Here is a 22,393-nt window from a genome sequence, read left to right as displayed (position 1 = left end):
GCGGACGTGCGGGCCTAGCTTGCGGCCGGTGCCGCGGGACGTCGACCGCAAGGGGGCTGATCTGGCGTTCAATCAGTGCAGCTCAGGAGGCAAAACGTGCACGGATCATGGTTTGATTTGCTCTTTCCTCCTTACACACCTCAAGTGTTATTTGTATATTTTTATTAAGATGATCTTTTTTTTTAAAAAAAAAACAATGTAATCATGCCCATTTAATTAATTAATTACTAAATTTTTAAGCGCCTATTTTAATCAGGGTTATAGGGGAGGATGTTTAAATTGTCGTAACTTGGAAACTATTGTCCGCACACGAATGACTGTTCAAAGCTCTCTTAAGGGACACTGATTGGATTCCAGGTGCAATTGTCACCCCCTCCCCCAAAAGAAATGCTAAAACCACATTTTGGATTGACAATTAAAAAATGAGTTTCTATACTCAGCCGCCCCACAACATTGTGTAGACGTGCGCAATCTAATAAGACGCTTTTCAGAAATACGATATTAGGGAACCGCAGTTTGTACTTTCACAAATTTGCAGATCATTTTGGGGGTAACTTCCCCATTTGTTGAAAATATGCACTGTGGAAAAATGGGGACGGATGAAAAATGCTTTACTGATATTTTCCGCACGATAAGGCGCTTCGGAGTATCAGGCCCACCTTCATTGAATGTCCTATTTCAAAATTCTTGTCCGACTGTGCCTCGACGCTTTCTAGCTCGTGACCTCGTCGCACTCCTCCGACCATATTGAATGTGAAATAAGCAACCCCCCCCCCCCACAGTTGAGTTACAGTTTTTGTCACATCAAACCACTTTGTACGACGGTCGCGTCGTTAATGCCAACCACCGACAAATTGGCGCATTTCCTTGAAAAATAGCGGCAAGTAGCGGCCGCGCGTGCGTCGGTTTGACTAAAACGAACGCCTTACCTCAAATAGGTGCCTCGTTTTCTCCGTTCTCCCGTTAGGTTTTTCCCAACTTGGAATTTCAGCGGAAGACAAGTCAAAAATGTATATTTTTTTTGCAATGAAATGTTGCAAACACGGAATATCATGAAATCATTTGTAGAAAAGGCGGTGAAGACTAATCCAGGCATTGTTGGACATCTTAGAGGAGGCTAACATTTGATGTTGTAACGCCCCCTAAAACCGTCGACTGAAATTGACGTCAAAGTGCCCGGCCGGGCTTTCCTTGCAAATATCACGTGACCAAACCCGGGAAAGACGTCATCTTGTTGCGATGAAAATTGACCAAAGACAGTCGATCATTTTTGCGAATTTGTAAAATGTCAAACGGCACCGGAGACAATTTTTGGGCTCGCAATATAAAGAGGAAAAAAAAATAAACGGACCGCTGTGCTCCGATATAATCATGAAAGGAACTATATGAGGAAATATATTCCAAAGTATTTGTACCCCAAAGAGTTTGGCTTTATTTGATGTCGAAGGCCTTTCAAGTCATGATTTGTCAAAGGGCTCCCTAACCTTTCTCGTTGAGGATTTTTATTTTCTTTTCTTAAATGTCCAACTGTTATTTTGAATGTACGCCTCTCATGACATCAATGCAAAGTACCGATGAATGACAAAACCACGCAAAGAACAGCCTGTGCTCACGTGTGGTTGCCATCCATCTCTTTTTTTTCTTCTTCTTTCTCTGGATGTGTAATGTACATTCATTTGATCTGAATTTGTACCTTTTCTTTTTTTGTTTTTTTATCACATGACTCTTCTCTCAGGATGATGAAATGTTCTCAGGGAATTTAACCTCCAACAATTGTATTCTTTTAGGAGTCATCCACTCAACAGATAGGAGAGACGGAAGGAATTGGTTTGTGTACCGATATCCGTGATCTACCTCTTGACTTTCTGTTTGTTCACTTTTCTTTTGCTTTTTTTTTTCCCCCTTCCTCACCTGTTGCTTCCTGCCACATACTCCAAAATCTTCCTTTCATATGCGTTTGGTTTGTTTGAATCCAGCTACCTCATCTGTTCAACTTTGGTTGTTTTTTTTTTTTTTTTTAAATAACATCACTCTGTGGAACAACTCCTGACCTCCCATATCTACCTCCTCCTTCCGTTTGTCACACAGTAGCTGGATTCGGCGGCGTTTTGGAATGATGTCGTTTGATCTTTGACCAAAATCAATAATTGCGCTGCCGTTTGTACCGTTTTTTTTTTTAAACAGCTGACGATAATCAGAGATGATGTGCCCTTTTGTGTGGCACTCATTTTTTTTTTCTACTAATGTTGACCTAATATACAGTAGGCGATTCTCTTGGTACAAGAACTCATTCCGACGTTCCGTGAGATGGATATTAAAAAGTGGCCAGAACCTACGCAGGCAAATTTTGCTTCAGTTGAACAACGGGTGTTATTTCAGCACTCTCATTGGTCAAAGAATCCAAACATTTGGGGCCCGAATTTTCATAGACAAGCGCCGCCTGTGCTCGATGTAAGAACTGGCGCGTCTTCATTTAGTGCACGGGGTAAGTTTGTTGACCGTGTTTGGGGAATTTGGCGTTACGACACTGAGGACGTTTTTTTTTTAATTGTTGTTTTTTAAAAAATGATACCATTTGGTGACAGAAAGTAGACTAGACTTTAGATGTAATGATTCATCAAAAAAAATGTAAACTGCTTAAAGTATGCATCAATGTAAGAAAAATAAAAATCTATATTGAAATTTTGATCACATCAGGGGTTGTATTGATAACAATCAAAACGATTGATGTATTTTCATGTTTGGTTCTGGCACAAACGCAAGCCAACCGTTATTCACCCCCCCCCCCCAACCGCGTTTTTAGCCCCCGCCATCACCCATTTTGGAGAAAATGTCAGACTTTTATGTCTGACGGTAAAGCTTTGCTTCGATCGACCGTGACTCAAGTCAGCCACGTTCACTCCCACAGGGGCGCAGACGCCCACTTCAAAGTGGACCTGTCGAAGAAAATGTAGCGAAGAAAGAAAACATCACCCATGCACACAGTTAGACTGCGATCACTTGTGCTGGGCTTGCCGTCTCGTGTGCTTGCACGCCTTTGGGGGAAAAAAAAAGATCTTGTAGAACTTTTTGGCTTAGTTTTTCCAATCAATGTAACTAATGATTGATCTTAATTATAACGTAACGTTTGAAGCACATCCTTGAAGCCCTGATGGAAGGATGCAGCCGAGTAAAAATTGCACGAATGTTTTCAAGGGCTTTCAAGCGTACAAAATGTTCAGGGTTTTCGTTCCAGATTTCCCCTGACGAGGTGTGCTGCAGTTTTGCTTTTCCATGCGCTGAGCCAACAGCGGTGAAACGAATCACTCGACGTACGTACTCTTTTGCTGAATGTGACATTACATCATGTCATGAAATATTGACGTGATCATTTGACAGTGCGGCAAAGTTGACACACAACTCAGTAACTCGATTAATTTAACCAGATTTAAAACTAGTAAACATTTTAAAATCTGTTTTTACAGACACAGCTTTTGGTTCGCTAACCTTAGCACAACTGCTGGAAAAATAAAATCGATGCAAAGTTCATTATTGACTGCAATAATTTTTTTTGAGGTGGGGGGGCATTGTATATGCGATTTGTGCGTTATGTCAAGATGTTAATATCAAGGTACTGGTTTTACTTTTTCAGGCTTGTGTTAACGCCAATCAAAGCTGATACTGGTTTGCTATACTGAACGGTGTTGATTTTCTCACTCAAAAGTAAATCAACACCGATGCGTGTTGATTTACCTTTGCGGACCTCAACTGCGGCTTTACCGTCACATAAAAGAATGAATCGAATGTTTGCAGTTGGTTTCTCATTGTGATTGTCGCATTATGTCTCTGTACATGAAATCATCCTGAAAGCTGTGTTGTCAAATAATTCCGATTGGGGCATACAACGAATGGACAGTGTCACCCCTCATTCGGACAAATGACCTCATTTGTGTGTGTGTGTGTGTGTGTTTTAAACGTGACATTGCCAGTGAGAGTCCTGTGGTCTCTTTTCTTTTGGAAGACGTTGAAGCACTGATCGAGTGGGGAAACGTGTTATTTGTATGCAGATGACTTATTTCAACCCTGAGTGTAAGTGCACTGCCTTTCTTTTATTTCTGTAAATCTTGGATTAGATTTTGAAATATTTTGTCTATGTCTAAAATTTTTGACTTGATTGTGAAATAAACAGATTGTTTTGTCTGTCCTTGAGCCAGGAGGAGCTGGCCACAAAGGGGTGGTATGACCGACGGTTTGCAAGTGAATCTCGTTGACACAAACACTTTTCGTGGTAGTGAGCATTGACTGTCAAACGAAAGGGAAAAAATGTGACTAACACGTATTTAAAACAAAGATTGTATTGAAGGTAACTAGCTGAATTCTAAGACACAATTGGAAAATTCTCCAAACCGTTGAAGAAAAAAAAATAGCATCTACGTGGCCAGAGTGCAGCAAAACCTGTAGACGTAAGTTTTTAGCCTGAAAAAAAGGACCATGAATAGTAAGGTGTTTTTAGCCAGAAAAAAATCTATCGTAAGGCATTTTTTTAGCCCCCCAAAAATGACCATGTGATGGAGTAAGGCGATTTTTGCAGAAAAAATGACATAGTATAGAGTAAGGCGTTTTTAGCCCCCAAAAATAGCTGACAAAAAAGACCATGTACAGTAAGGCGTTTTTAGCCGGACAAAAAAGACCATGTACAGTAAGGCGTTTTTAGCCGGACAAAAACGACCATGTATCGAAAGGCGTTTTTAGCCGAAAAAAATGACCATGTGTAGTTAAGGCGTTTATCCTACAAAAACAACCATTTATAGTTAGGCGTTTTTAGCACGAAAAAAGAAACCAACCATGTATAGTAAGGCGTTTTTAGCAGAATAAAATGACCATGTACAGTAAGGCGTTTAGAGCTACAAAAAAATGACCATGTATAGAAGGTGTTTTTAGTCCCAAAAAATACCATGTGTAGGAAGGCGTTCTTTGCCGAAAAAAACGACCATGTATAGTAAGGCGTTTTTAGCTGAAAATAAACGACCATGTAAAGGAAGGCGTTTTGAGCCGAAAAACACGACCATGTATAGTAAGGTGTTTTTAGCCTGAAAAAAAACACCATGTACAGTATACTAAGGCGTTTGTAGCCGAAAAAAACGACCACGTATAGTAAGGCGTTTTTTGCCCCAAGAAACGACCATGTATAGTAAGGCGTTTTTAGCTGAAAATAAACGACCATGTAAAGGAAGGCGTTTTTAGCCCGAAAAAAAACGACCATGGATAGGAAGGCGTTTTTAGCCCGAAAAAAAACGACCATGGATAGAAAGGCGTTCTTGAGCCCAAAAAAACGACAGTTATAGTAAGGTGTTTTTGGCCCGAAAAAAACCCGACATAGTATTGTAAGGCGTTTTTGGCCCAGAAAAAACATAGTATTGTATGGCCTTTTTAGCCCCAAAGAAACAACATAGTATAGTATGGCATTTTTAGCCCGAAAAAACAACATAGTATAGTATGGCATTTTTAGCCCCAAAAAAAATGACATAGTATGCCGTTTTTAGCCGAAAAAAACGACCATGTATAGTAAGCCGTTTTTGGCCCTAAAAAAAATGACATAGTATAGTAAGGCGTTTTTGACCGAAAAAAACGACATAGTATAGTAAGGCGTTTTTGACCCGAAAAAAAAACTACATAGTATAATAAGGCGTTTTTGGCCCGAAAAAAAACGGCATAGTATAGTAAAGCGTTTTTGAGCCGAAAAAAACGACAGTATAGTAAGGCATTTTTGGCCCGAAAAAAACGACAGTATAGTAAGGCGTTTTTGAGGCGAAAAAAATGACATAGTAAAGTAAGGCGTTTTTGGCCTGAAAGAAATGACATAGTATAGTAAGGCGTTTTTGGCCCGAAAAAAACGACATAGTATATATAGTAAGGCGTTTTTGAGCCGAAAAAAACGACATAGTATAGTAAGGCGTTTTTGGCCCGAAAAAAACGACATAGTATATATAGTAAGGCGATTTTGAGCCGAAAAAACCGACATAGTATAGTAAGGCATTTTTGTGCCGAAAAAAACGACATAGTAAAGGCGTTTTTGGCCCGAAAAAAACGACATAGTATAGTAAGGCGTTTTTGGCCTGAAAGAAACGACATAGTAGTAAGGCATTTTTGGCCCGAAAAAAACGACTTAGGCGTTTTGGGCCAAAAAAAACAACATAGTATAGTAAGGCGTTTTTGGCCTGAAAGAAACGACATAGTATAGTAAGGCGTTTTTGGCCCGAAAAAAACTACATAGTATAGTAAGGCGTTTTAGGCCGAAAAAAACGACTTCGCCGTTTTGGGCCGAAAAAAACGACATAGTATAGTAAGGCGTTTTTGAGGCGAAAAAAACGACATAGTATAGTAAGGCGTTTTTGAGCCGAAAAAAACTACATAGTATAGTAAGGCGTTTTTGGCCCGAAAAAAAACGACATAGTATAGTAAGGCGTTTTTGAGCCGAAAAAAATGACATCGTATAGTAAGGCGTTTTTTAGCCGAAAAAAACGACATAGTATAGTAAGGCATTTTTAGCCGAAAAAAATGACATAGTAAGGCGTTTTAGCCGAAAAAACAACCATGTAAGGCGTTTTGAGCCGAAAAAAACGACATAGTATAGTAAGGCGTTTTTGGCCCGAAAAAAACGACATAGTATAGTAAGGCTTTTTAGGCTGAAAAAAACGACTTAGGCGTTTTTGGCCCGAAAAAACGACTTAGGCGTTTTAGGCCGAAAAAAACGATAGTATAGTAAGGCGTTTTTGAGCCGAAAAAAACGACATAGTATTGTAAGGCGTTTTTGAGCCGAAAAAAATGACCATGTATAGTAAGGTGTACCTTGAAAAGGCACTCCAAATACGCCTATGGTGCAAGACGACTCACAGTCACTAGTAGTGTAGAGGGAGACATACCTGCATTGTGTCTAGGCAACTCCGGTTCAAATCCTGCATCAGTCATGTGTGAAAATACAACACCTAATTACTTTGTTCTGGAAACCCTCTAAAATGCATGTCAAATATGCCTATAGTGCAAGGCAAGTCTCAGTCACTTGTAGTGTAGAGGTATAGATGCCTGCACCTGTCCAGACAACCCCGGTTCAATCCCTGTATAAGTCATATGTGAAAATGCAACACTTTATAACCTTTTTCTGGAAACCCTCTAAAATGCATGTCAAATATGCCTATAGTGCAAGGCAAGTCACAGTCACTTGTAGTATAGAGGTATAGATGCCTGCACTTGGTCCAGACAGCCCCGGTTCAATCCCTGTATAAGTCATATGTGAAAATGCAACACTTTATAACCTTTTTCTGGAAACCCTCTAAAATGCATGTCAAATACGCCTATAGTGCAAGATAAGTCACAGTCAATTGTAGTGTAGAGGTATAGATGCCTGCACTTGGTCCAGACAAACCCTGTTCAAGCCCTGTATCAGTCATGTGTGAAAATACAACACCTGATTACTTTTTTCTGGAAACCCTCTAAAATGCATGTCAAATTATGCCTATAGTGCAAGGCAAGTCACAGTCACTTGTAGTGTAGAGGTATAGATGCTTGCACCTGTCCAGACAACCCCGGTTCAATCCCTGTATAAGTCATATGTGAAAATGCAACACTTTATAACCTTTTTCTGGAAACCCTCTAAAATGCATGTCAAATACGCCTATAGTGCAAGATAAGTCACAGTCAATTGTAGTGTAGAGGTATACTGTTTGGCTAGGCATTTGGTCCAAACAACCCCGGTTCAAACCCTGCATCAATTCTGTGTGAAAATACTACACTTAGTTACATTTTCCTGGCCTTACTATACTGTCGTTTTCTTCGGCTCAAAAACACCTTACTATATATACTATGTCGTTTTTTTCGGCTCACAAACGCCTTACTATACTGTCGTTTTTTTCGGGCCAAAAAAGCCTTACTATACTATGTCGTTTTTTCCGGCTCACAAACGCCTTGCTATACTATGTCGTTTTTTTCAGGCCAAAAACACCCTAAGAAACTGTCGTTTTTTTCCGCTCAAAAACGCCTTGCTATACTATGTCGTTTTTTTCAGGCCAAAAACGCCTTGCTATACTAAGGGTGTTTTTGGCCTGAAAAAAACGACAAAGAAACTGTCGTTTTTTTCGGGCCAAAAACGCCTTACTATACTATGTCGTTTTTTTCAGGCCAAAAACGCCTTACTATACTATGTCGTTTTTTTCGGTTAAAAAACGCTTTACTATGTCGTTTTTTTTCGGGCCAAAAACGGCGTACTATACTATGTCGTTTTTTTCGGGCCAAAAATGCCTTGCTATACTATGTCGTTTTTTTCAGGCCAAAAACACCCTAAGAAACTCATTTTTTCGGCTCAAAAATGCCTTGCTATACTGTCATTTTTTTCGGGCCAAAAACGCCTTACTATACTGTCGTTTTTTTCGGGCCAAAAACGCCTTACTATACTATGTCGTTTTTTTCGGCTCAAAAATGCCTTGCTATACTATGTCGTTTTTTTCAGGCCAAAAACACCCTAAGAAACTGTCGTTTTTTTCCGCTCAAAAACGCCTTGCTATACTATGTCGTTTTTTTCGGTTCAAAAACGCTTTACTATACTATGTCGTTTTTTTTGGGCCAAAAACGCCTTACTATACTGTCGTTTTTTTCGGGCCAAAAACGCCTTACTATACTATGTCGTTTTTTTCAGGTCTAAAACACCCTAAGAAACTGTCGTTTTTTTCCGCTCAAAAACGCCTTGCTATACTATGTCGTTTTTTTTGGTTCAAAAACGCTTTACTATACTATGTCGTTTTTTTCGGGCCAAAAACAGCTTACTATACTATGTCGTTTTTTTCGGGCCAAAAACGCCTTACTATTTTTCAGGCCAAAAACGCCTTACTATACTATGTCGTTTTTTTCGGCTCACAAACGCCTTACTATAACTGTCGTTTTTTCTGGGCCAAAAACGCCTTACTATACCATGTCGTTTTTTTCAGTTCAAAAACGCTTTACTATACTATGTCGTTTTTTTCGGGCCAAAAACGGCTTACTATACTATGTCGTTTTTTCTGGGCCAAAAACGCCTTACTATACCATGTCGTTTTTTTCAGTTCAAAAACGCTTTACTATACTATGTCGTTTTTTTCGGGCCAAAAACGGCTTACTATACTATGTCGTTTTTTTCGGGCCAAAAACGGCTTACTATACTATGTCGTTTTTTTCGGGCCAAAAAAACCCTAAGAAACTGTCATTTTTTTCGTCTCAAAAATGCCTTGCTATACTGTCATTTTTTTCGGGCCAAAAACGCCTTACTATACTATGTCGTTTTTTCCGGCTCAAAAACGACTTACTATACTATGTCGTTTTTTTCAGGCCAAGAACGCCCTACGAAACTATGTCATTTTTTTCGGCTCAAAAATGCCTTGCTATATTGTCATTTTTTCCGGCTCAAAAATGCCTTACTATATACTATTTAGTGTTTTTCGGGCCAAAAAAGCCTTACTATACTATTTCGTTTTTTTCGGCTCACAAACGCCTTACTATACTGTCGTTTTTTTAGGCCAAGAACGCCTTACTATACTATGTCGTTTTTTTCAGGCCAAAAACGCCTTACTATATTGTGTCGTTTTTTTCGGCTCAAAAACGCCTTACTATACTATGTCGTTTTTTTCGGGCCAAAAACGCCTTACTATACTATGTCGTTTTTTTCGGGCCAAAAACGCCTTACTATATTGTGTCGTTTTTTTCGGCTCAAAAACGCCTTACTATACTATGTCGTTTTTTTCGGGCCAAAAACGCCTTACTATACTATGTCGTTTTTTTCGGGCCAAAAACGCCTTACTATATTATGTCGTTTTTTTTCTGCTCAAAAACGCCTTACTATACTATGTCGTTTTTTTCGGCCCGAAAATGCCTTACTACTATGTCGTTTTTTTCGGCCTAAAACGCCTTACTATACTATGTCGTTTTTTCGGGCCAAAAACGCCTCACCTATACATGGTCGTTTTTTTCGGGCCAAAAACTCCTTCCTATACATGGTCGTTTTTTTCGGGCTAAAAACGCCTTACTATACATGGTCGTTTTTTTCGGGCCAAAAACGCCTTACTGTATTATGTCGGTTTTTTTCGGGCTGAAAAGGCTTTACTATACATGGTCATTTTTTTTCGGCCTAAAAAAGTCTTACTATACTTTGTCGTTTTTTTCGGCTCACAAACGCCTTACTATACTGTCGTTTTTTCTGGGCCAAAAACGCCTTACTATATACTATGTCGTTTTTTTCGGCTGTATGTAAAAAAATAATCATAATAATGATAATAAGCAAATGATGTGAAGGAAAATTGTAAATAGTACTGCGATTTATCCATTTGTGTTCATACTGTATTTAATTGAAAGATGTTTGTTGTTGTTTTTTTTCTCTTTCTCCTTTCTACATACATTCTTGCTGCTGGAGGCTGTAAATTTCCCCAGTGTGGGACGAATAAAGGATATCTTATGTCGTTTTTTTCGGGCCAAAAACGCCTTAATATACTATGTCGTTTTTTCCGGCTCAAAAACGACTTACTATACTATGTCTTTTTTTTCAGGCCAAAAACGCCCTACGAAACGATGTCATTTTTTCCGGCTCAAAAACGCCTTGCTATACTATGTCGTTTTTTTCGGGCCAAAAACGCCCTACGAAACGATGTCATTTTTTTCGGCTCAAAAATGCTTTACTATACTATGTCGTTTTTTTCGGGCCAAAAACGCCTTACTATGCTGTCGTTTTTTTTCGGGCCAAAAACGCCTTACTATACTATGTCGTTTTTTTCTGCTCAAAAACGCCTTACTATACTATGTCGTTTTTTTCGGGCCGAAAATGCCTTACTACTATGTCGTTTTTTTCGGCCTAAAAACGCCTTACTATACTATGTCGTTTTTTCGGGCCAAAAACGCCTTACTGTATTATGTCGTTTTTTTTCGGGCTGAAAAGGCTTTACTATACTTTGTCGTTTTCTTTCGGCAAAAAACACCTTACTATACATGGTCGTTTTTTTGGGCTCAAAACGCCTGACTAGACATGGTCGTTTTTTTGGGCTCAAAACGCCTTAATATACATGGTCGTTTTTTTCTGGTAAAAACGCCCGACTATACGTGGTAGTTTTTTCAGCTTAAAACGCCTGACTATACGTGGTGTTTTTTTTCCAGCTTAAAACGCCTTACTAAACATGGTCATTTTTTTCCAGCAAAAAAGGACTTACCGGTACTATTCACGGGCGTTTTGTTTTTTTTTTGCCAAAAAACTGTAAAAACGCATGACTATATATATATATGGTCGTTTTTGGGGGATAAAAACGGCTGACTATACATGGTTGTTTTTGTCAGCTAAAAATGCCTTACTATACATGGTCGTTTTTTTTTTCCTGCAAAAAACGTCTTATGATACATGGTCGTTTTTGGGGCTAAAAAGGCCTTCCTATAGATGGTCGTTTTTTGGGGCTAAAAACGTCTGACTATACATGGTCATTTTTTTTTCACTAAAAACGTCTTACTATACATGGTCGGGTTTGTGGGGGGTTAAAAATGCCTTACTATACAGTAAGGTGTTTTTTGCATGCGAAAAACACCTTTCTGTATATGCTTGTTTTGGGGGGCGGGGGGGGGGGGGGGTGAAAAACTCCTTACTATAAATGATTGTCTTTTTTCAGCTAAAACCGGCATACTCTACTTGGTCGTTAAAACGCCTTACGATACACACAGTCACAAATGTTTCAAGATGCTTTGTTGATAATGGCTGAAGGCTGACCCTGCCACGTGATTTGTGATTGGAAGGAGTGACCTGGGGGGTAGATCTCTTCGGGTCAGGCGAGTTTCGAGTGTGCTCACTCATCTGAGAAACGGCCACGTGCATGGTCGCCATCTTGCCGCACCTGTGCAACACACTTGACGAATCCCCTCGTGCCCCTTCACCAAATCACTCGCAGGGCAGACATGACATCCAGCAATCCAAGCCAATATTTTCTGCTCATTTATTTGCGCTTTGCACACTATCGCCACCTGGTGACCGGTCATCATGACTGCTTTGGCTTGCCGGAGAAATGGTTTATTACATTTTATCCAAAAATCACATGCCACAAAGTACGGTAACCGCTGCCTTGTCGCCATCTCCTGGCCAGTGTGAGAGAATTGCTGCTAGTGTCCAAAATAAGTGAGTCTCGGCACTCTTCTCTTTTGGGACCTCACCTGAATCGTGGCGGAGATTTTGCACCACACTGTTGCCTTTCCCACATTGTGGACAGGTATGAATAACGGGCTTATTTGTGTTAAGGGTGGTGGTGGGGAGGGGGGTTTGCAGTGACGGAAAAGTGGTTAGGACTGCACGACTGTCCGTGTTTTATGTTATGTGTTGTTTATTATTTTACTTTATGTTAACTGTTTTGTTAAGCGCTTTGTTACAGCTGCCGCTGTTGTGAAAGCGCTATATAAATCAGCATGTATTGTATTGTATTTTATAATATACTGTTTAATGATAACCAGTCATTATATACAAGTTTGGTTTGAGGGCTTTCAATAAAAGATAAATGAGATCAAGCAAAATACAATAATAATAATAATTATAATACTGATTGCGATAAGGAAAAAAACCCCGCACATCTATTATCAAATGGAACTGCAGACTCTTAAATTGTTACGGCATATCATTTTGACGCTCCCATTATAGACATACAATTTTGGAGTAAGATGTTTACATCTTTCACAGAGAATTTGTATGTACAAATATAAATATTCAGCTACGTCTATGCTTCATAAACGGCTAAAGTTGGGAGGAGGGGATGAACAAAGTAGACATACAAAGAATTGTAAGAAACCCGAGTCCATTTCTGAGGAAATGTGCAAATGAAAAATATTGCACCTGTCCTTCAACTGGAGGCTTCCACAACGTCCATGTGCTCCTCCAGAGGAGCTCAGCAGAGCCAGGAGGTGGGCACCCACTGAGGCTCTGTGTCCAGCTTCTCGATGAGTTTGCGCACTTCAAAGAAAGCCTCGTTTGGCGCAACGTTCACGACTGTGGCGTCAAAAACATGGCCGAAGTCCTGCTCCATCTCGCGAGCCTTCTCGATGACTTCCTTGAGCTCCTCCGGCTGTGCGGGACACAGAAGGTGAATTTGAGTTTAAGATTTAATATCAAGTCAATCGATCTTCAGGTCATCTGCATGAACCTGACCGGGAGACTATATATCGTACCTTGGGTGTTTTTCTCTCACTAGCCAGCAGGGTGCGCAGTCTTTCTTGAGAAGGAGGCGCAATGAAAATGACGAAGGGCTTGAGGTTGGAGGACCTCAGGGGCTTCAATGACTGTCGAAGGGTCACAAAAGTATTAGACAGTAGTTCCTTCCCTCACTATTTGATGGCATTTTCTACGAAGAAATGGCCTCAAAACAAGGGCCGGGAAAAAAGGCGACCAAATGGTTAAGCTTTTTTTTTTCCCTCTGCCCCGAGGATTTCTGGGCTGTACAATCATGACCACTTTTATAGTCTATTAATACCCACTTTTGGTGGAAAGTTGACACGGCAGTGCAGGCAGTGAGGCCCCCCAACCCCACAGCGGCACGTCTGGTTGTAAAGGCCGCCACAGGAATTGTGTATGGCGGATGTGCTTCCTGATGCATCCCACTGAATTTGACACAGGCAGTACCAATTTGGATGTTTTTTGACTGGGATTTGAACAGTGGGTCCCCCTACTGACAGCAATCTGCAGCACTGCTCAGTTCCAAGTGTTTTATCTTTAATTTACCTGCGTAATCGATAGAATAATCTATTCTTAAGTGGTTCGTTTGTGACTCAAAACTCTGAAGTACTGCATCGGAAGGCTGGCGCTACTTGTCGTGCGTGCGCCGCAGCTGGCCCCAAATTAGACTCGACGATCGATATATTCTGACATTTGTTTATTGTATATGTTAAATCGCTCCATGTACAGCACTTTGTATGCAGCGATGGCTGTTTGAAAGTGCTCTATAAATACTGTTGACTTGACTTGACTTGACTTGACATAGCGAGACAAGCACGCTACTGTACCCTGGTGTGCAGGCAGAGCAAGCAGATGCGTCCAGAGTTGACCACGTGTCGCACAGAGTCCGTGCTGGTTCCGTACAGGTTCTTCTCGTACTCCCCGGACTCGATGAACTTCCCCGCGGACAAGTCGGCCTCAAAGCCTTGTCGACTGACAAAGTGGTACTCGCGCCCATTTCGCTCGTGTATCCTCGGGCTTCTGGTCGTGTCTACATGACCGAAGAGTTGCAATGAAATCACAATCTGTTTACAGTCTCTTTTTTTTAAAGTGAATTTCGGTAACTTACGTGGGACGGCGACGGCAAACTTGTCCGGTTCAACAGCAAGCAGCCTGCGCCGCAGCTCGTCGTGGCCGCTGTTTGTCGGAGCGATCAGAGCGATGGGACGTTTGCGGTTGGCAGGCTGGTGATAGAGAGACATCTCCTCATAGGTCAGGACTTCATCTGGTTCTGTGGAGAAATTTTCATTGTCATGTTTATGTGGCAGGAGAGGACCAACGGATCTGGGTTTTGGGGGATTGTCTTTGAAATTTGAATCCTGAGTGACTACAAATACTGAAAGCACTTTCCTATGTGCACTTAGGCGCCTCAGACTTTTTTTAAATCTTGTCTCCTTTTTTAGTCAACTGTCCAACGACTACGAATGTAAATGAGTTTTAAGCTAACTGGCGGGTTTTGTACCAGTGTTCATCAATGTGGACTGCCCCTTAAAAAACAAATAAAACAATAAATAGAATGAAAACATGCCAGAGTATGCCACAATTTGATGGTAATTTAAAAGGAGCAAAGAGATTTATAAATTTGAATGAGGCCCATTGTCGCTGCTTTTTGTCATGGGCTGCTTTGGCCACAGATCTACTTCGTAACTCCAGTTGGGGACTCAAAAGCTCACGAGGCGAGTCGCTCGTGTTTGTCTGTGTGGCAAGGTGCGCACCACATGGCAGGGTCCCTCCAAGTGATTTAAGCCCCCGCTGGGGACCTTTTGGTGCCTCTGATCCCGTCTGTGAGGAGAAGACTAATCTGGGCCAAGCAGAGGTCGGGTCATGTGCGCCATCGCTAGAGGAGTTTTGTGACGCATCTAAGCGGACGACGTTTGACAGACAAGATGGTGAGAGTGGAGCGCGAAGGGAAGACAGTCTTTTTCTTTTTACCGGTGTTTTTGCTCAGAGGAGATGTGCTTTTCTTCTTCGGTTTCTTGTTTTTCTTCACATACCAACGTTTCCCTGAAAAAGAAGCAGTTACTTGCAATGGCAAAATCCTGCCTTGCCCATGTGTAAGCTTCAAAGTGCAGAGCAACGTGATCTTCTTACCTTGTTGTTCCCTACTCCGGTCTGGCGGTGTTCTCTTCAAGGTCTCTCTCTGTTGCTGGAAGCACTTTCCTGAAAAACACGACGACGTGACTGTTGTGCGCAAAGACACTTTGCTTTGTTTCAAACTCGGCCATTTTTGTTTTTCAGTTTGAGTTGGCCCACTTTCCATTTCCACCGCTTAAACTCCTTTTGTAGCAGGTTCGGCCTCGGGCCAAAGAGTAATCTCAAATAATTCTCAGGTGTTTGATTTAATCTGCTGGATTTGCCAGACGAGTGGCGCTTGGCTCAGATAGTGCTGCTGCGTTGGTTGCCTGCCACAATATATGGTTTGCATTTCCATACCACTGGTTGAACTGCACAAATATTCATTTTAATTCTGTAGCTGTCTGGCTGAATCCACCCAACCTCCAATTATTATTGCCTTAATTAAAAAAACATGCCACCATGACTGTATCAACCAAAGAGCCATGGTTCAAGCTGGTATTCCACTATATTATATACTGCTACCAGATTCGACGGCACAATGACAACCCCTGCAACCAGAAAAAAACTCTTCAAGGGACTAGGGTAACATCATATTCACCCAAAGTCTTTTCCAAAAGTCTTAGAGTGACGGAATACAAAAACACCAAGTTCAACTCTAACAAATCTGCACACACTTAGGTCCATTGCTGACCAGTTGGACACTAAAGAATTACAGGGATCTAGTTTTAACAAAAAGGCTCATTCAAATGCATCTGACCTATTTTCACTCCTCGTAGTCTAAAAATAAAATAAATAAAAATCCAGACCGTCGTTGTTGACGTGACATAATGCGGCACAGCTCCCGCAAAGTGAAGACAACAGACAGTTATGACGGGTCTCACTTGAAATTGCCCGATAATGCTGAGATGATTAGCATATTTGTGCAGTCATGATTTTTTTTATGTCATACGAGGGAAATCAAAGTAAACAACAACAAAAAAATCCGTATTTAGGATTTGCCCAACCTGGAACGAGTCCCGCCAGCAACTGGTTTTCTTCATCTCCGTCCCTGTAGGCCTGCCACCAGTTGGGGTCGTCCTGGCTTATTACATGGAGAATATCTCCTTTCTGAAAAGCCAGGCCCAGCTCCCGACACGGCACAAAAGGGTCATCCGAGGGGTCGTAGTCAAAGTAAGCTCGTACGTGCATCTGTGGAACAGGGGGCGGAAGCGTTTGGACACGCGCTTTGTTGCCCTTGGCTACGTGTGTGCGTGCAGACAGGCCACGCAGGTCCACCTTAGAGACTTACCACGGTCTGTCTGTGTAGGGCAGGTTTAATCTGAGCGCTCGGGATGAGAAGGAAGGTCAAAGTGCCGTGCATTTGTTGCTAGACGAGAAGAGAGGAACGTCCAGTAAAAAAAAAAAAAAAAAAAACACCATGAAGTCATCATTCACCTGAGTGCTCATGCAACAACTGTGATTTTCTTTTTCCTTTTAAATTTCTGCGCTTGATAAATATATTTTTTTAAAACTAACACTAAAACTAATAAAAACTAAGAACAAAGCATTTTCCTCCAAAAAATAAAAAACGGACAAACCTGCTCCTAAAACTAATTGAATTTAAAAAAAAAAAAGGAAAAACATTTTTTTTTTTCACACTTTTATGACAACAATTGCAACCCCGGTTCTCACCAACAAGTCGTGAACTTCATTGACGTGCTTCCCGCGAACGGACACGCCGTTGATCTCCAGGATCTCGTCCCCTTCGTTGAGCAGGCCGCTGCGCTCTGCGGTGCCGCCTTTCACTACGCGGCTCACCACCACGCTGTCCATGTCGTTCCGCACAGTCGCACCCTAGAGGCAGACGCACACACCGTTTATAATATTCAAGGGCGCAGGCGATTCCTCTGCCATGAAACCTTTCCACTCAAAAGCCACCGAGGTATTCCGTGTGGCTTAAGAGGTTACGCTCCGTTTGCGTTTTTTCCCACTGACTATTGCCTATTGAGTTGAACATTGAAGAACATAGACGGCCTCTCACCAGCGGAGTGTCACGGGTCTTATGCAGCCGCACCATTTTAACAGTTTCTCCAAAATACTGTATCACGTTGTCCTCTGCCATTTCTTGCACAGCTAAGCTGTCATGTGCTTGCATCAGTGCCTGTGCGCACAAAGCAAAGAGTAAGGATGCATCTGTACGGTTCGATCACGCTTTTGCTGAAATGAGAGAAACAAAATCCAGTGCCACATATGGGGACCGACCTGGATGCTGTCACAAGAAGGAGTCATGCCATTTGTCTTTGCCCCAACTCCTCTCAGTTTTGCATTTTTGGGGGGAGAGTGACAATTGTCGCTGGTTTCTCCCAGAAAATATGGGGATTTTGTAGGATGGGTACTTGGACTATGCATTCATGCATTCGGGACAAGTTAACGCCAGCAAAACTATTTAAGATGTGAGCACCAAAAATAGCGACATATTTCAATTAAGTCCCCAAAGTCATGCCGAATGCACTGGAACTCTCCTCCACCTTCGCCTGTCAATCAAATACGTTCACACGTATGTTCAAATTGAGGGTGTCCGTGGCAGACTGGAGCACGTGTCCCGCCGTGTTTACTAAACCGTTAACAAATGACAAAATTGACACGACAGGCTGTTAACGTTCGCTACACTCCACAACCGCAAAGGGAACCCCTGGAGCAAAATCGCGAGCCACCAAGTCGACGGGTGTGAATCGGACACAAGGCACCTGACCTGGAGATGAGGATTGGTCAACAGAGCCCTGAGCTCCAAGCCTTCTCTCTGTTGATTGGACTGGAGGATCTTCTGGACCTGAATACACGCAGCAACGAAAGTTCACATCAAGATCTAGCTGAAATTCCAAGGGAAGAGCTACAAGTTTCCCCACGGCCCCCAGTTTGAATCATTTCAATGAATGTAAAATTTGGTGAGAATAGACGTTTTTTTCTGACGGAAAAAAAACCCTCAGTGACAGTGAATGTGAATAGGAATGCTTGTCACTGGCTTTAATAAAACTGTGCTTGTGGATTAAAAAAAAGCAGGGAATTGAGTCTTACAAAATGTCCTTGGTGTGTTGTTAGCAGCCCGCTGTGTCCATGACACAAATCAAGCTCACCAAGAAGGTGACGCACTTCTCCCACCCTCACTCCCTCCCACAGCCATGCCGCTCCTCCAAGCACACTACAGTAAGCCGCTGGAGTTTCTTTTTCCGGCCTGCTCCCCGCTGCACTGCGCGGCACCGTGCGGGCTTGCTAAGAGATTAGTTTAGCCAATGGCAGGGTCCACCGCGGCGCGCCCGCGGCTATTCGGGGTTGTTAAAACGCTTCGGGATCTGTGCCCGGTGTGCGCTCTCACACACGCCGGTTTACTGCGTACACGGGAGGACTCCACGTTGCCACGTCTGACAGCAAAATAGACCGGCTCAGTCGGGTTGTCTCAAGGCAAGACTGGAATAGCGGCGGTGCTGCTTGGTGGCCTTTCAATGAACTTTACACACATCAAGGCTGCCTGTTTCATACGTGATAAAGGCTTATTCTACCCCCACCCCCCTCCTCATTCTGATTACCGAGTTGACGCAACTCCAACGGTGGGCCTGTTTACCTAAGTAACAGCAAAGCGGGTTACAACGCCCGTCTCTGGTTCTGTGTGACAGAAAACAAACGCACGCTCAACTGTGCCCTGGTGGACATAAGTCTATTACCGCCCGCTTTGCTTTCAGCCTGAGCGAGTTGCGTTTGTGCACACGGCATACCTCTAGGCATAGCTCCTGCGCTTGCACCGTGAGGGGTGAGGTGGGGGTCACTCGGTTCATCTTTTGGGACACGACGGTGTAGATGCTGTAGGCGCACTTGAAGTCGTCCTTGGCGAGCAGCTGGAGCAGCAGCTCGGCATCCTGCTGGCTCTGAGCGTCGGTCAGACATTGCTGCGCCCACTTGACGGCCTGCAGCAGCTCCTCCAGCTCTGATGGAGGCGGACACGCGGGACACGTGTTGCGCGGATGACGATTTTACCTGCCCTCCGATGTCATTCGGCTCATTTTATACACGGCGCATTTTATACACATATGCTCAGTTTGAATTTGAATGGAAGAAGGAACCTGAAAGCGGTTCTTCCGCATTCATCTGTGAGCCCCTTTGAAAGACCCCGAGATATCCATTCCTGTCAACTCACCGGCAAGAGGAACCTGGGAATGTGCATCTTTGGTAGCATTTTCCTTCCCCTCAAAGGTGGGATTGTCAACGCCCACTTTTAGGTTCTGCGCCAGCTTCTTGAGCCTCAGCGAAGCGTCGGGGTCGATGTCGTGCCTGCCCCGGCCGTCCTCTTCCCTCCTCTTTCTCAGCTCGTCCTGGTAGTGCTGGATTCTCTCCATCTGGGCGCTGCAGTGAACAGGCTGGACGAGGCAACTCTCGTCGCCGGGACAGTCCACCGCCCGCTCCCTGTGGCCAATAGCCTGGGCAGCGCCCTCCTGTACGTAACCGTTCATGTGGGACGTGATCATCACTGCCCCCCAGCATAAAGCTCAGACCACCTCAGTCTTGGCTGAACTCAGCTCAGCTGTAAAGAGGACGGGTTGGTGAGTCTCTCATCTGGGGCCATTTTACTCCAACAGGGGATGAAGATGAGGGGGCAGACATTCATCCTGAAATGCATGCAAACATGAAGGTCGTATAAATACCCACATAAAGGCAGACTCGAACCGGAGCGTTCAATATTTCGTCTCACAAGAAGTTTATCAAAGAACACCATTATCAGGCTCTCGTTTGCTCAATTTTAATCCCGCCAATACATTCTTACCTTCTTGTTCTAATCAAGACTCTCAAAAGCCCTCATACAGGCCCCAACATGTCCCTAGTGATTCCTTCCCTCATATCATTCCTGACATGCATCTTTTAAATATAGTTTTGATATTTTTACATGTTAAAATAGCACACTCGCCTCTAATTGAAATTGCAAGCGGTCAGCTCCATAAGGCTTATTATACATTGTACAGGCTATCTTGTAAGGTATCCTATCCTGCAGGTACATATGTACCTTGACAACAAGGTCTATTTTTTTTTGCTTATGTCCAGTAGCCATTTATATCAGACTCCTGGCAGCCCTCCCCCTTTACTCCTGACTTGCCTCAGCTAATCACAATTGGCAGCACCCCAACCCCCCTCCCCACACAATCTCTTGCTCCAAGCCCTGGAAGCATTTATCTCAGTTTAGACTGGCGGCTGACAAACAGCGGAGACTAGGAGAGGGCCATCTGTCGCCACAGCCTTAATTAATCCTTGGATATCTCAGCAGGCCGAGGTACCTGAACAGGAGTGTCAGTTATGTGTATAGGATAGAATAGGAGGTGAAATGATCAAATATAACCTAATCAAATGACCAAGATAAAGAATTAACACACGTACCAAAAAAAAAGACCTGATAATCACTTGAAATTAACTTCTTTAATATGTGCATGAAATGATGTCAATAACATGAGCAAGCATCCACTTAGAGGAAGACTGGTCCTCATTCTATGGATCTTCCTCACACTTCATGCGCTGTCTCTCATTTTAACGTCTTCTCGGCGACCAAATCAGAGAACCCCAACTGAGACTTTAAATTGGCTTTTTTTGTTGTTTTAAATCGGACCCTTGATAGTCGATGTATATATTGTACAGTTCTTCACCCATCATCAATCAAGGAGTACATTTGAGTCTTTAACTTAATTATTGTGGAACACTACCATGACAATACAGTATATTCACAGCCACGTTTGTGACCAAGTCCCGTCACATACTCGAGGGAAATAATGGACGTGCTTGTGTCATGTTACAATTGATAACGTAGCTTATGAAAATGTATGTGTTCTGCGCTGTGCTTGAGTGATACCGTAACCATTAAGTGATGAAAAATGGCCGAGACGAGGTTAGCATCTAATCGACAACTACAACATCTAAAGAGTCACTTTTATACATCGAACTGCGTGGTTAAACTTGCTAACCGCCGATACCTCTAAAGGTGGAAATGTTACCGTTAGTCGCTCCAACTGCTGCTTTGAGGAGATTAAAAAGCCGTCATGTGCAACTATTTTGCGACTAACAAGCAGTTAAATGTCAGTTTTGGCGAGAATGGCTGCTTGAATTTAGTTTTCGAAGGAAGTTTGAGCAGGCTGGGTGACGTTGAGTAAAACGCCGCATTTGTATGATTTTTTCCTTCCCTATAGTTTAAACGGCACAGATTAGCTAAGGACCAAGGTGCCGCTAACACCTAAATCAACTACGTAGCCTCGTCCCGTGAACCGTGGCGAATACTCACCACTGGAGTCCGTGAATACGGCTTAAAATGCCTCCGGCCGATCTTTTTTTTTTAAATTCCACCGCTACTCGTTTTACCTCAAAAAAAGAAGAAATGGGGGAAAAGTCACGGTAGAAGATCAGAACAGTAGCACACGTTTTCTCTGTTGGGGTCCCGGTGGTCCACGTCCAGCCTGTCGTAGTGAGAGTTTAGTTCAGGGACTCTTGAAGCCATTGAAGACTTGCACGAGGTGTTTTTATGCGGTCTCCCTTGGCAACACCGAGGCACCACAGCGCCACCCAGCGGTCACGCGCGTCCTACGGAGTGTAACGGAGTGAGCCTCGGGACAAAAGTATCGGGACGCACGATCAATTTGTCGAGGTGTGCCTTTGTGGATCAGCGGGCACGTCCATTTATTTTTGAGTCAGATCAGCGTCATGCTTTTCGCACGCACGCACACGGTGGTCTCGGATATTCACGTGTGGAAAGGCCATCCCTTCTCCATCCGTAGGGAGGCAGCGTTGCCCAAGACTGACATCACATCTTCAGGTAACCACGTTTGCAAGCTGAGCCGCGGTTGGTCGTTACCTGAGCCATGCGTAATTTTGCTGTCATTTTCAAACGACAGCAAGTGACAAAATATTTTTTATAGTGTTGACTGCACATGACAAATAATCATACGCAAAATAGTCAGTTTACTGCTGAAAAGCAAAATTTAGTTTCGTATCATTTTAATATGAAAGGGAGGGGAGGTTACAATAATTTATAAATGTACAGAATATTTAGTTGGGTGTTCAGTTTCTCGAAAATAAATCAGTCACACC

The 22,393-nt window shown here is 42.7% G+C and overlaps 1 protein-coding gene and 1 long non-coding RNA gene across 4 annotated transcripts; one reads left to right on the top strand and one right to left on the bottom strand.

Moving 5' to 3' along the window:
- The first annotated feature begins 5 nt into the window (after positions 1-5).
- On the top strand, positions 6-4,179 carry LOC127592433 (uncharacterized). The gene is made up of 2 exons (XR_007960127.1): positions 6-110; positions 3,236-4,179. It is a non-coding gene; the product is annotated as an uncharacterized LOC127592433 (long non-coding RNA).
- Positions 4,180-11,949: 7,770 nt separating this feature from the next.
- pals1b (protein associated with LIN7 1, MAGUK p55 family member b) lies at positions 11,950-22,274 on the bottom strand. 3 transcript variants are annotated; one of them, XM_052053148.1, is made up of 14 exons: positions 21,591-22,274; positions 19,470-20,598; positions 19,051-19,259; positions 18,033-18,110; positions 17,322-17,441; positions 16,973-17,134; positions 16,590-16,667; positions 16,306-16,489; positions 15,317-15,385; positions 15,158-15,229; positions 14,295-14,456; positions 14,014-14,216; positions 13,183-13,293; positions 11,950-13,079 (listed from the first exon to the last, which is right to left on the bottom strand). In XM_052053148.1, exons 2-14 carry the CDS (start codon positions 19,795-19,797, stop codon positions 12,903-12,905), a joined length of 1,953 nt encoding a protein of 650 aa, XP_051909108.1. In that variant the 5' UTR covers positions 19,798-20,598; positions 21,591-22,274; the 3' UTR covers positions 11,950-12,902. The 3 variants fall into 3 exon arrangements, with proteins under 3 accessions (XP_051909108.1, XP_051909107.1, XP_051909106.1); XM_052053147.1 differs by having other exon boundaries at positions 19,470-19,938; XM_052053146.1 differs by having other exon boundaries at positions 19,470-22,274.
- Positions 22,275-22,393: the final 119 nt, after the last annotated feature.

Source organism: Hippocampus zosterae, chromosome 19 (assembly GCF_025434085.1).
Source record: "Hippocampus zosterae strain Florida chromosome 19, ASM2543408v3, whole genome shotgun sequence".
Lineage (NCBI taxonomy): Eukaryota > Metazoa > Chordata > Actinopteri > Syngnathiformes > Syngnathidae > Hippocampus > Hippocampus zosterae.
This window is presented reverse-complemented; position numbering and strand designations above follow the sequence as displayed.